Below are 14,781 nucleotides of genomic sequence, written 5' to 3' on the forward strand. Positions count from 1 at the left end.
TGAAATCAAATCACATGTAAGCACATAGTGATAAATCATTCCTTCAAAATAAATAAGTAATAATCGCACAAGCATCCATTCACATCAGACCCAATTCTAACACTATCTAAACCAGCCCTACCCGTCATCCTTAGGTTTTCGAACCTAAAGCTCTGATGCCAAATTTGTAACGACCCGAACCTGTGGGTTCGAATCGCTAGCCGGGTCTTTACCCGAACCTGAGAACATTTAAAGGTAAAACGATCAACTAAGGTATGGTAATAAGTAATATAACTCTAAATGAGTCTAAATAAGCCAACATAAGTCATAAGGTTCATTTGAACCCATGACACAAGGTCCTGGACGTAAGAATGAGGATTTCACACAATTGCCCCCTTCGTTTTCAAATAAAACCTGAGTAGTCCACACTAAAAAGGTCATAACTCTCTATATGATTAGACTTTTTGAGTGAAATTAATTTCATTGAAAAGCTGACTTAAAATTCTTGAATTTAGACTCAAATTTGACCTAATTTGGAGTTAAAATGAGTGAGATATGATCGTTTCAAGTTAGAGATTAAATGCTGTCCTAGTTTTTATTTCGGCAGACCATGAAGGCTATACCGGCCGACCGAAATGACCCATCAGTCGACCGGTTGTGGCTCTTGAGTGATCGAGGCTACTGGTTTCAATTCCAAATGATGCCGGTCGACCGAAATGGCTTACCGATCGACCCAAATGGCCCAAAAATGCGAGTTTCTCACTGTTTAAGTGCCTAAACAATTGGGTAACCCCATGGCTTCACTTGTGACTTCTAAAATAGTTAAAATCTATTCCAAAACATCCATAAATATGCTCACAATGATAAGATAACATTCGTACATCATAATGAGATTAAACTACATCATTATACATCAAAATAATTTCAATTACATTGAATATGGATCAAGAACTTCAAATTATAAACTTTTTAACTATGTATAAGCATGTGAAGGCGTCTCGTCCACTCTTTCACTTCTAAAACCCTAAAATGATAAAGAAGGGGTGAGCACAACGGCTCAGTAGGAGGTGTCTAAGACATATCTCTTAATGACCTCGTGAATCCAAATAAAGTATAGTATGAAGAAGTAAGGGATCATGCCATAGGGAAAAAATATAGCAACAACAACAACTACTACAATTTTCAATTCAAACCATCCAACCAAGCGAATGCAATGCATGCCTTTACGAAAATTCTAGAAGTAAAACACATCATACTCCCATATACGATTCCAACACATCCAACATAGTAGGTATATCTCATCACTTGGCAAAACTTAAAATTTCAGCATTTTCCACACACATACAATGCAAACATTGATTTTAATTTAGCATACTTCATCGTATTGTTCAAAATATCATGTATTTATAATCACATAGTCACATAGAGCATAGTTGTACACAAACCCTCAAAGTGATAGGCAAAATAGTCAAATTAAGCATGCTTATAATCAAATTAAAAAGGTTAATTCACCAAAAGTCAAAGAACTTGTGATTTAGAACATCCCTACTTCAAAGAATACAAAAAGCCCCAAATTATGCCCAATTTTTGAAAATCCAATGGTTGGCAAAATGGTGCTTAACTCTTATCAAAGCGTAGATCTCAACGAACTCTCCGATTCACCGCAAACGGCACCAACAAATTCCCAACGGTTGGAGAATAATCAAAGCTTGAAATCTAGAAGGAAGGAAAAAAAAAAAAAAATAAATAAAAGGAAAGAAAAAAAAGGGAGGTAGGGAGAGAGAGATCTAACGAGAGGGAGAGATTTTGAGGCCTAAATGGCCTCATGACCATAAAAAAAGAAAGTGGTGGGTCCCACCACTAAAATATTTTTTGACAATATTTCTCCACCACAAAATGCATATACATGTACTAGTTATAATACTACCACACAATCTAACTACCAACATAAAATTATGCATAAAATGCAATGGGTCCGTGACATAGCCCCCGTGCACAACAATTCCGGTGATAGGTTCCACCCGGAACCTTTCTGCCTAAAAAATAAAAAAATGCCAAAATGGTAACCGGTGCATTTCCAAGAGTTTTGAACTCAAAGAAATACCCCAACCAACTCTCGGACATACTCGGCACACTCCACGGTATTCGGCATGGAAAACGAGAAAAGATGAAATCGCCCTCGAAAAATTCAAAAAATTTCAGAAATTGGAAAAAGGGAAAAATCGTAAACATTACAAAATCCTTTTTTTCTTTTGAAGGAAAGGGATAGAAACAAATTATTTTTACCATAGTAATTATTGTATTCCATATATAAATTGATATTATAAGTACGTGTTTATTTTCATAATTTTTTTTTTGAAAGTTATTTATTGCCATAAATTTACATGATATATGATTATGTATTGACTTTTAATTATGAAAATTATGGCCTGAAATGGATGTCTTTTAATTGATTAAAAGATTGGTTACGTTTAATTATGGAAAGTAGTAATATTTCATACATATACTATTATATTAAATTATGGTACTAAATTTGAGGCCCTTCCAAACTGGAGGCCCTAGGTGACAGCCTTGGTTGCCTTGCCCCATGACCGGCCGTGATACTATGCTAGGTGGAGCAATTATTAAGACATAATAGAAGCCTATTTCAAGATTTACTAGATTGGAGGATTAAAAGCGACAAGAGAATGAAGAAGTCTTGGCAATTACAAGAGCACTAACCTTTATTCTAGAAACAAGAAAATTTCGATTTGGTGATGAGAAAGTAGATTCCAGGTTCAATTATTTGAACTTGAAATTTGTTGGAATGGATATGTATGGTGGAACGACGAAGAACGACAAGAAGAAAAAAGTTGCTAAGTTTAAAGTGGAGAGACCTTCACTCGAGGTGGAACTATAGAGAACATGTGAAGAATAATTTCGAGCCAATGTAGAGATTGTTGGGTTTGTGGTTCGAAATTAAAATTAATTGTCTTTTCTGTTTGGGATGCTTCTTGTGGCGACCTTGTGGGCGGCTGTGTATGAGCATGTGCAGGTGGCACCAGTAGGCTACACACTGGGCGAGTTATAAGTGCACAATCCCACATCGTCTAGGTATGAATGGGACAAGTGCTATACGTAGATTCAATAGTCTTTTTTGACATAACGCGTTTAAAGTCGTGATGACCGTGAACTTATCAAAACTTCAGAGTTAAGCATGCTTAACCTGAAGTAGTATCAGGATGGGTAACCTCCTGAGAAGTCTCTAGTTTCGGGTTGCCAAAAACGTCGTTACACTTCTATTTTGGAGTTGTGACTGATATGGTAATTCAATAAGGAATTGGGTTTTGAAAACTCTACAAATAGAGATGGGTTTGGGTAAAGAGGTATACAGAGAGATATAATTACAGAGAAAAAATTAGTTGAGTTTGTGAGAAGAGAAAGAGTGTATAATTAAGGTTTTGAAATAATGATAGTCGTTCTTCGCCCGTAGACGTACCTAAATCTCGTTTTGCTTGTGTGTGCTTTTATTGTTCTATTTACGAATATATATATATATATATATATATATATATATAAAGGTTGGTGAAAGTAAACTAAAATTACTATTCTTATGACCTTAACTAAAATTACTAATCTTATTACCTTTCAATGATTTCGACTAATTTTAGTAAAAGAAAACATCATTGCTTTAAAAAGTTAGTTTACTATAGTAGATCGATAGAATAATTTCATTAAACAAGTACATGTATAACAAGGAGGAATAAGTTCGTATAAGTAAATCGCTGGTTGGTTTTCACATAAAGCATAAATAATCAAAATTTAAAAATTAAATTATTCAAAAAGAAAAAATCTACACTTTTAGTAGTAGTAATATATATATATATATATATAGACACTTTTAGTGGTAGTAACTATACACAGTGTGAATGAATTTATTGATGATTGGTGAGCTAATATCATTTTCGCTTTTTTTTGTAGTATCAAGTATGCGTGTGTGTGTATATATATATATATGGATACACTTAAATACACTATAAATAAAGACTACTCAAGCCAACCAAGTAGTCCTACAAGTATTGCAGTGTTGTGTAAAGTTTGTCCAAACAAAAGAAAAATACACTTCCTTCCTTCTGTCCCAATTCCCCAGTCTCTCTCTCATTCTGGTCGAGAACAAGGAAGAAGGAAGTGGTAATTTCAAGGAGGGAAATGGACATTTTGGTGCTTTAACGTTACAGGCCCGGCATTAACCCCTTCTCCCCGCTTTCCACGGGTAGAGTTTAGAGAGAGAAAGTGACACATAAAAAATAATTAGTACAAAAAGGTCAAACAAACCTTTTCTTTTTTAGCTATATAACTTCATCACTGCCCAACCAATAACCTTCCCCCTCTCCTCCCTCTCTCGCTCTCTCTCTCTCCTCTCTCTGCATTTTGCTTTGCTTTTTCAGCACCAACACAATCTCCCTTCCCTCAACAACCTCTCCTTCATTAACACCCCCAAATCCCATCATTTTGAACCCCACAATTCCTTTCCTTTCCTTTCCTCCAAATCACTCCTCTGTTCCCTCTGTTTCCCCTGTTTGTTACACCTTAATTCCTCTCTCTCATTATCTTCCAACACAATCAACAATCTCAATTTCTCTTCAAGTTCAATCTCATTCTTGTGAATTGTCATCTGGGTCTCAACCCTTTTCTTCAATGGACAAAGAGTACTTCCTCAATGCTGGAATTCAACCTCCATTACAGTTCGAACCGTCGCAAATACCCACATGGCAGACTCTGAATTGCTCGCCGGAGCAATCTTCCGACTGCTTCTTCAATCCCATTTGGGACAAATCAACAACAGAACAGTACACCCACTTCGAGTCAGCTCTCAGCTCAATGGTCTCCTCGCCGGCGGTCTCCAATTCCAGCATGTCCAATGACAGTTACGCAATCCGGGAACTCATCGGAAAGCTGGGTATCATCTGCAACTCCGGTGGAGAGATCTCGCCCCAGTCGCAGCCGCTGCTGGCGGCAACAATGGCTGCAGCTTCTCACATTATTGGTAGCGGTGGTGGTGGCGGTGGGAGTAATAGCACTAACACTACATGTTATAGCACACCTTTGAATTCACCTCCAAAGTTGCATTTGCCAACTATGGATCACTTGCCCAATTTGGGAAACTCAATGCCCGCAAAGGCCACCTTGCCGGCACTCTCCGGTGACCCCGGGTTTGCCGAGAGGGCTGCCAAGTTCTCTTGCTTCGGCAGCCGCAGTTTCAACGGCCGGGCAAGCCAATTGGGGTTGAACAATGCTGAATCTCCTTATAGATCAAGCCCATTAATGGGAGGAGCAAATTTACCACGAGTTTCGAGCAGTCCTTCTCTGAAAGCAGCTGGATCTCCAATGGGTGTTCATGAAAACAAGAATTGCGAGCAAACCCATGTGGAAATGAGGACAAACAATGGCTTGGGAATGGTGACTGACAATAAATTCAGCAAATTATCAAATTCTGTTGCAAGAGATGGAGCTGAATTCCACAGTCCTAATGAGGAGTCCTCTGTTTCCGAGCAAATCCCAATTGAGGAAAATGGATTTGGAACACCAGTGGATTTGAATTCCAGGAAAAGAAAAGCTGCTTCCAGAGGAAAATCAAAGGAAATTGCATCACCTCAATCTTCCACTAAGGTATACACTAGCACTAGTCAAACTAATCCCAATTTTCCTTTCCAAATTTGGTTCATAATTCAATAATTCCACGGAAAATTTTGTCTTCAGGTAGTAGAAGCAGAGGATGATACGAATTCAAAGCGATCCAAACTGAATGAAGGGAATGGAAACGAAAATGGCGGTGTAAAGACAGAGGAGGGGACAAAGGGTGCAGGGGATGAAGCCAAGAGCAGCCCAAAGCCTCCTGAGCCACCAAAGGACTACATTCATGTGAGAGCAAGGAGGGGTCAAGCCACTGACAGCCATAGTCTCGCAGAAAGAGTACGAATTACAAATCACTTCTCTGCGTGTTCATTTCATCCCAACAATGGCCAGCTTAGCACTTAGATATGCCAATTTTTTTGTGTTTGGGCAGGTTCGAAGAGAGAAGATCAGTGAAAGAATGAAGCTTCTCCAAGACCTTGTACCAGGTTGCAATAAGGTGTGTAGAGAGACTAATTTTGACATATTGGTCATATATAAGATCAGTGGGAGGTCCATTACTAACTTAGCCATGGAAATTCACATTGTAGGTCACCGGAAAGGCGCTAATGCTGGATGAAATTATAAATTATGTACAATCTTTGCAACGCCAAGTCGAGGTAAACTCAGATTTATTTGCATAATGGGGATCAGAATTAATGTCTTCGAGTATAATCACTTAATGGGTATTGAATTTTTTTTGTAGTTCCTGTCTATGAAGTTAGCTACAGTGAATTCAACTCTGGATTTTAACATGGAAAGTCTCCTCCCAAAGGATGTAAGTTCATGACATTTCATACAATGGCTTTTCTGTGTCTGCTACTGTCCGAATTTATTGAAATTGGACTTGATGTGTGTGTGTGACTGTGTTATTGCAAATTCCAGATATCTCAGCCAAATGTCTCCTTGCCTCATCCAACATATCCATTAAATACCTCAGCATTACCTTTCTATGCACACCAGCCCCACCAAAGTCCACACGTACATCATCCTAATGTGTCCAACGGCATGCAATTACCTCCACTTGATGAATTCGGCCAAGGTCTTCCACAGGTGATTTAACTTTTTACCACTTTCGTACATCTGGACTATTCAGACCCCTCAATGGCAAAAGTCTCGTGCGCTGGGCTTGTCCTTTTGCCCCTTTTTATATTTTCATAATCTAATTCTACCTTTGAATCCGATATGTTCAGTTTTCGGCGTTCTGCGAAGATGATCTGCAGAGCATTGTCCATATGGGTTTTGGACAGAACCCAAATCAAGATTCAACATTTCATTCACAGACCTTTGCTGGTGAGGGAAAAAGTCAGCAATATATATAACAAAATGTATACATAATATGTAGTAGTGATTGATAACCAAGTAACTGTTCAACACACAGGCTTGAATCAAGCATCTGATATGAAAACTGAGCTGTGATGTCACCAATTTCATTTGATCCCTTGACTCAAGACTACTCAAAGGAAGAGACAGGCTGCTGTATATAGAAAGAGATTTTGGTGGATGACTACTAATCCATCTTTAGGTCCCAATCAAAATAACTTTTTTTTTTTTCCTACCTTTTTCCCACTAAGTATTTATCATTTATATTTTGATCTTATTTTTGTGAATCATGTGGTCTTCTATTATTTTTGTCTTTCTTTTTGGGGGCTAAGTTTCTTATAAGTATCCAATGTATAATCCTAGAAACAGTTGTATTATGTCTACGTTTTAGTAGTGCCAAGTCACAAAGCACCAGTTGTAAGATATATTCTTGACTAGAAAATGAGAAATGTTATATTAATTCCACAAGCTTTCATTTTCCATCTAACCCCACTTGACATTGATTGTATATTACAGATCATAAAATTTTATTATATCAATTTGACACGAAATATTGGGATTTGATTGCGAATCTTCGTGTTGGTTAAGTGATATTTTTCCACTGTTAAAACGCGTATTTGGGTGAGTTTTGATTGTAACTTATGTTGTAACCAGCTGTCTGAGTGGGCCTCCTCTCTCCTCTCTTAAAGTCTAATTTGAATGATTAAGACATTGGCTTAGCTTTAGATGGAGTCAACCACCATTTCTGGCGCACTTTGGGCTCCTGTAATTTCCCTACATTAACCAAAAAGAGTACTTTCTATTCTCTCTATAATATATATATATATATGTGTGTGTGTATGGGGGGATGGACCTTGACCCAACATTAAGTTCGTTACATTGTGATCCACGGGTCACGAGTTTGAGTTAAAGGTAAAAACTACATATATTTAACTTTATTCGTAACGAGAGTCGTATGCCCTTGATTAATCGTATATATACATATACATATGTATATGTATGTAAAAGTGAACCTTAACGCGACGTTAAGGTTGCTCCATGGTCATAAGTTTGAGTCAAGAAACAATCTCTTCACATACATAAGTAAGAATACGTGCGCGCGCATGCACACACATATAATATATATGCATGTATCTTTTTACTGTGCAGAGAAGAAACCCATGACGGAAAGGTTGGGACTATTCAATTTGCATAAGTGAGATGATAAAATAATAGTACCATCAAAAGAATCCCAGGGTGGCATTGGTGAGAGTCTGACTAGGAGCCCAATGAATGAATCTGAAAGGGCTTTAATATCTCTATCAACTTTTTAAAAAAAATACTATTGTGAATAGGAAAAAGGTTAGGGTAGTGGAGTTCAGGAATGGAAAGATACCCTTAAGAATAGATTAATCATGTCATGAGAGGTGGTTAGTAAAAATCCAGTTTTTTGGGGTTTAACAAAAGATTTCTTTGTTGCAGCCTTTTGTTTTTTTATTTATCAAGAGTTGTATTATTGGTCTTCAAATTAGTGTAATTAAATTATCAAAAAGATTCTTTGGAAATGATATTTATTCATGGAAGAGCTAACCAACAAATTATAAAATTGGGGGGAAAAGTTTATGTGACAGACTTGTCCACAAGAGGATGAAATAGTACCAATCATAGTGTAAGATGTGTCTGGCAGTTGAAATTTCAAAGTTTTTTATTTTTTATTATTATTATTTTTAATATTAAAGTAAGTTGGCTGTTTATTCAAGCTTAAATGTCTTTTTATGAATGGAGTTTTCTTGATGTTTTGCTGATAGGTTATTGAAAACAACATAACCAAAGATCATGTCTAGATTGCTCAGTCTAATCATTTACCATCATAAAGATTACTCACATTCACATCTTTATAATTGGAGAGAGATAGGCGTTTGATAAAAGATTCTGTCTTAAATGTCCGGTCTAATCATTCACCGTTAACGAAAACGATTCACTTTTTATTACACGAAGGTTATAATTTTTTCTTGTACAATAAAACCTTAATTAGGTAGTCCTTGTCTCATTTGCATTTGAATTACCACATTCCCTTATCTCAAGTACTAGTAGCAACTAGGAAACGTTTTTCATTACATAATAAAGGTAAAATTTATGTCTTCATTATAAGATTCAACAGTGTGCCCTAAAGATTTTTTCTTTTTCTTTTTTCAATTTTATCCACCTAAAAAAAGAAGAAGAAGGAATTACTGTTAATTTGCCTCTAATCACTTTGCTATCTTTTCTAAGTAATGATAAGCAATCACCATATGTGGCCTAAAAGACTCTCTTTGTGCACTGAAAAAGAAGGTAAATGAACAAGCTAAGAACCCTATGCTCAAGGTTGTTAGTGGTGAGTGACATTGCATTGAATTCTTTCCTATTTGTTTATGACTTCTTTAAAGCTACAGCCCTCTTTTAGGAGTCACTTCCATCAGTTGAGTCCAAGCAAATTGCACAGTGAACCTCAACTCTCAAATTTAATTTAAAAAACAACTATCATTAGTCACTTTCACAACGACACATTCTTTAAATGTTAAATTGAGAAATTTAGAAAAATCTCTTAATCCAACGGTTGAAGAATACGTTTAGAAAAACATAATATTAATAAAGTTAGTTGATGATTCTGCCTTTACGGAGCGACAAGGGTATTATTGTTGCTTACAAGGGTATATATCCCCCTAGGGAAAAAAAATTATGGAGGTATATTAGGAGTGGGAATTAGTTACCAGGTCAATTGTCATTGTCAAATCCTGAATTTCATGTCCTACAAGGGAATGACAAGCGTCGAATCCTCGCAAATCGGCTTCAGATTTTCCCTCAAAAAATGACAAAGAAAATGAAATCCTGCCAAGAAAGATTGGTTAGGAGAGAGACTGAAGGGTTTTTGGTTGTTTTTTTTGTAGGGTACAATAATGATTATTATTAGGGTGGGTATCCCCATTAATCAAGTTGACACTGTTCTGCTACCTTTTATTTCTTTTATGGCATTTTCACTCTGGGTGGGTATTTTCCTTTGTAGGGGAGAAAACACAGGCTGTGAAAGACCACCATCATTTATTTCACCAACCATAAAAATATATATATCATGCTCTCCAACTGTAACCATTCTGCTTTTCTGCAAAAAAATTCAAGATTTTCACCATCCCTGATCATTTGTTTGGGAACCATTTATCTGTGTCACCATCATACATTTTACCCCTCCTTTCTCTGTTCGGTGTTTGGAAATTTTTACCTTTTTTTTTTTGGTTCACCAAACGCGCCTCAAATGTTCAATTTGTGGGCCAAAATGTACCAACCAAATAAAGTTCAGGTGCTCAAAGTAATGGGAGGTGGTTGGAAATACCCCTACCTAAGGGACCTTGTGACCCTCTTGATCTCAGTTTCTCACTGTCAACTGAAAAAGGTCATAATGGTTTTCATTTTCAAAATAAAAGCAACTGAATATCACCATTTCCTTATACATCCAATGAGTGTTGCTCTCATAGGATCCCAAATTATATGGTCATTCTTCTAATAACAAACTACATGTGCTGAGAAACAGATGTATACAAATGCTTAACATTGCCAAATTCACATTAATCTCTTTCCATTCTTAAAACAGTTTTCAAGAACTCGTAAAACAGAAAACAGTTCACAAAAATTAGAAAAATAAGTTGCATTTTTTTGACTCATTTTTCCAAAAACTGTGGACCAAACAAATTTTCATACTGTGTTCTGTTTTTTAATTACCTGGAAATGGAAAATAGTCCTTAGAAAAGTGAACCAAACATGCCCTAAGGTTCCTTTCTGTTCTTATCTTTCCCGAAAGAGAAAACAGATATCTGCTTTGCTCTCACAAGCTTCTGTGCAGTCCCGCCTATGTGCGCTGTTAAGAGCGGTGTTAAGAGGGTGAACTAGATACATATTTAATCTTGTAACATTATTCTTACACAAAGTAGTTACTTTCATACTTGTACATTAAAAAAGACATTCAGGAAGAAAAAAACAAGTAAATTTCAAAATTTTCAAGACATAATCAATGATTTAAGACCTAATGACCTACAGGAATAACAATTCATAAAATGTTAGATTGCTATCATTTCTTTCCTTTTTCAGTTGGGAGTTGGCATCATTTCACATTTTCCCGCCAGAGCAAATTGATTTTCCCAAATTTTTCTACACAGAACTTTTGCAAGAAATTTTTTTTTAAGAAACAGAAGCAGTTGCTCCACTCAGACTCTCAGGGCATACAATCAAACTCTTCTCCACAATCATCTGGTTTTTTAGTTCAAGAGTCCATCATTTTTCTCATCCGTGCAAATTTGCTTTTCGGAGCCTTCTTTTCCATAATTCTAGCAATCATTCCCTCTTCCTGAAAAGTCATCTCATCTTCCATGGCTCCCTGAATAAACAAAACTGACCACCAGTATGCGCTAAATATAACCTACTGTAGTAACTATTCACACACACAAGCACACATAAATTTGTTAAGCTAAAAGAGATAAAATGTAGTCTTTACACTTTCAAACATACAGAACTCACATTGAGATACAACAGTAGTAACTATATACACACACAAGCACACATATATCACTAAGGATGTAGTTTCTTCAATGTAGGATAAAACAGTATCATAGATCCATAAATGACTCTTTAATCCCCAATCACCCATATATACATCCTTAGTGATAAAATTATTCGAGGCCTCATCACTAACAAGTCCTAACATGTTCTATATATTTTTGGGAGAAAAACACTATGTACAGTAACACAAGGTCTTCTAAACTTGATATTTGTATAATTGGAAGATCTCTCCACAATGCATCAAATTTAACAAAATTAAAACGTTGTTTGGAGTTAATGGACAAAACTAAGCTTCATATTGTTTATTTTGGTTAAAGTTTACAAGTTTTTTTTTTTTTTTTTTTTTTCCAAAGATTCTCCTTGTCATACGATGGTTCAAATACACTTATCTCAGAAAATCCTAACTATATATTGAGCAAATGTAGAATTGATATGCGAACACTCCTCCAAATCAAAGAAAAAAAAAAAGTACATGTAGCATTGATTGAATCGAATATCTTTCGCCAAGCTTAAAGCAAAAGTGCAAATGTAACTACTAAAGCAATTATAAAATCACCAATAGCAGAATAATGGTAGCCCCAAGTAACACATAGTTTAAGTGCTGTGTGTGCAGGGTCACTTCGACAAGGTTTTAGAATGAAAATGGAAGCCATTTAAGCTAGTTGTTGATAAGGAATGATAATGAACGATTCTGAGTGAAACAGTCAAAATTGAAGATAAACACCTTCATCGATGTATCTATATATCCAGATAGTCGTAATACAGTCCATATTGCATGAAAATGCAACAATGTGCGCTAGCTAACAAGTAAACTGAATCAAGAAGAAATAAAAACAGAACCTTCTAAGCGATGTTATGCTCAACTTGCTTCATCAGATTGTAATTTGAAATTGGATAATGAACACCGTTGACTAGAACACAAAAAAAGTGGGCGGCGTTTTACTCCAACCGTGCACAAAAGTCATTCCATTAATCCTACATAAAGTTCTATAGGAACATAAGAGATTTGACAGCCATTTACGGCTTATCTGAGAAATAAAATTTCGGAACATCAGCCATTCTTTATAAGTTGAAACTGTGCAGAAAGAATCTCCTTACTCAGATAATTTACCACCATCTAAGAAAATCTATTTTCATCAACATCTCAAAGTTCCTAATCCTAGGACTTGTACAATGACATTAGAGAACTTCTGAACAAAATTGAAACTTCATTTGTTTTTTTTGTTCTTAGAAAGACAACGATGATAGGACAAAATGGATACCAAAACAAGCCTTAACAAGGCAAATAAATTCCATAAAAATAAATAAAATGTTGTGAGAACTCTTATGACAGCAATGTGGTTATAAGGAGAACATAGTTCATGTAAATTACAGCAAACAATCTCAAGTTTACTGTTGAAATGATCTGCTATTACCAACTAAAACTTGTGATCCATAAAGAAAAATAAAATAAAATAAAATTTGGCCTGTAAGTTTTATATCATTCTCATCTGTGAATCATCACATGGTACCACAAACACAGACAGTACCTTTTGGTACTCACTGATACTTGAACAGTCTTCATGTGATACTGAAGTGATAAATGGTGAATTAATATATGTGTTCTTCAACTCTGAGACAAGAGTCAATTTGCTAAGGTAGTATGCGTGTTTTGTCCCACATCGATTTTCAAAAGAAAAGATGGAAGCAGAAGTTAACTATAAAATGAGAGGCTTCGAATTGGCAAAAGCATACTTGGCCTTTTGGTTAAGATAAAGTGTAATACCTGTTCTTATTAGTACTCCCACGATATTAAATTAATTTTTTGAGGAGAAGGTCCACTGCAGTAGCTTAGCTTGACGCTGGGGCCTTTGAGTGTCTACGATGACTAAAATTAAAAAATCATTGAAGTGAACAATGGGGCTCCCTTGTGGTAAAATATATATATATATGTCACAATATAGTCCATATAAATGATGCAAAAATGCGCACTAACCAAGTAACTCAAACAAGAAGACAGAAAAATTATGCTCATCTAAGTCATCAAATTGTAGGTTAAGATTGGACTATGAACAATAGGGTTGCCTTGTGGTGAGACTAAAACACAGAAAAGACCAACTGTGAACCATTTCAGTGGGCAGCTTTTGACTCCAATCTTACGCAAAAGTTATTCAATTAATCTACATAGAAGGTCCTTAGAGGAACATAAGAGATTTGATAGGCATTTACAGCTTATCTGAAAATTAAAATTCAGAATCATCAGCCGTTCTTTACAAGTAAAAAGTTATTGTATTAGAGAACTTCTGAATAAAATTGAAAGTTGGTTTCTTTATTTCTTAGAAAGACATTGACGAATGGATATGAAAAACAAGCCTCAAGAAGGCATAATATTGTTCTATAAACATATGTAAAATAGGCTGCGAACTCTTATGACAGCAAATTTAGCAGTGTACTTATTTGAAGAACCTTGTTCATGTAAAATTACAGCAAAAATCTCAAATTTACTTTTCAAATGATCTACTATTACCAACTAGAACTTGTGATCCGTAAAGATAAGCAGAAAAACCACTTGTAAATTAACAAATACATAAGCTAACAAATTCAACACGGAGTAACAAGAACAGGTATCGGATACCCATTTTCATCTGTGAACCATCATATAGTACGTACCGGAGAGAGTAACTTTTGGTACTCGCTGATACTTGAACTGTCTTGGTGTGATTCCGAAGTGATATACTGTGAAGCCATGGCATGGAATGTGTTGTTATTTCAGCCAAGTGAACAATTAGTTATGTGCATTTTGTCCCACATCGGTTTTGGAGAGAGATTTTGGAAACAGAAGTTTGTAATAAAATATGAGGCCTGCTGAAGTTTAAAACATATATTTCTCTCCCTTTTGGATAATATCAAATGTAGCATTTGTTTTCATCAGTTTAATATTTGATACGTGGTCCAATGACCCCACATGATATTAAATTTATTTTTTGAGGGGAGGGTGCACCACAGTACCAAATCAATTATCAAAATTTTGAATGGGAGATTAGATCTTCCTTCCCAAGGGTGTAGTCTCCTTGATAAGATGGTAACTCCTTGATAAGATGGTAACAGGAAGGGTGTAGTCTCCTTGATAAGATGGTAACAGGAACAGAAAAAAAAAAATTGTCATAAAATTTAGAAGCAACCATAGAGGAAAAGATACACTGCTTTAGATAGCATCAGTTGTCCTCCCATGGAATCAGAAATTTCATTCTCTACCCTAGAAAGAGGTCCTTCAATAGAGGA

At 35.8% G+C, this 14,781-nt stretch overlaps 1 protein-coding gene and 1 pseudogene across 1 annotated transcript; both read left to right on the plus strand.

The window, feature by feature from the left end:
* The first annotated feature begins 4,245 nt into the window (after positions 1-4,245).
* Positions 4,246-7,422, plus strand: LOC132306617 (transcription factor bHLH62-like). The gene is made up of 8 exons (XM_059804079.1): positions 4,246-5,628; positions 5,719-5,931; positions 6,026-6,091; positions 6,183-6,251; positions 6,338-6,409; positions 6,517-6,684; positions 6,825-6,924; positions 7,013-7,422. The coding sequence occupies exons 1-8, from the start codon at positions 4,657-4,659 to the stop codon at positions 7,048-7,050; spliced, it is 1,698 nt and encodes a 565-aa protein (XP_059660062.1). The 5' UTR covers positions 4,246-4,656; the 3' UTR covers positions 7,051-7,422.
* A 6,956-nt stretch (positions 7,423-14,378) lies between these two features.
* Positions 14,379-14,548, plus strand: LOC132310529 (U2 spliceosomal RNA; annotated as a pseudogene).
* Positions 14,549-14,781: the final 233 nt, after the last annotated feature.

This window comes from Cornus florida, unplaced genomic scaffold (assembly GCF_030987335.1).
Source record: "Cornus florida cultivar Cherokee Brave unplaced genomic scaffold, ASM3098733v1 CherokeeBrave_3.0.0_Hap2_Chr05, whole genome shotgun sequence".
In the NCBI taxonomy this organism is placed as follows: domain Eukaryota; kingdom Viridiplantae; phylum Streptophyta; class Magnoliopsida; order Cornales; family Cornaceae; genus Cornus; species Cornus florida.

Bases quoted from the DNA above. Each gene is read 5' to 3' on its own strand.
- LOC132306617 (XM_059804079.1), top strand. From the start codon at position 4,657: ATGGACAAAGAGTACTTCCTCAATGCTGGAATTCAACCTCCATTACAG. The intron at 6,092-6,182 runs GTGTGTAGAGAG...TTCACATTGTAG, and splicing joins TTGTACCAGGTTGCAATAAG to GTCACCGGAAAGGCGCTAAT. The intron at 6,252-6,337 runs GTAAACTCAGAT...TTTTTTTTGTAG, and splicing joins CTTTGCAACGCCAAGTCGAG to TTCCTGTCTATGAAGTTAGC.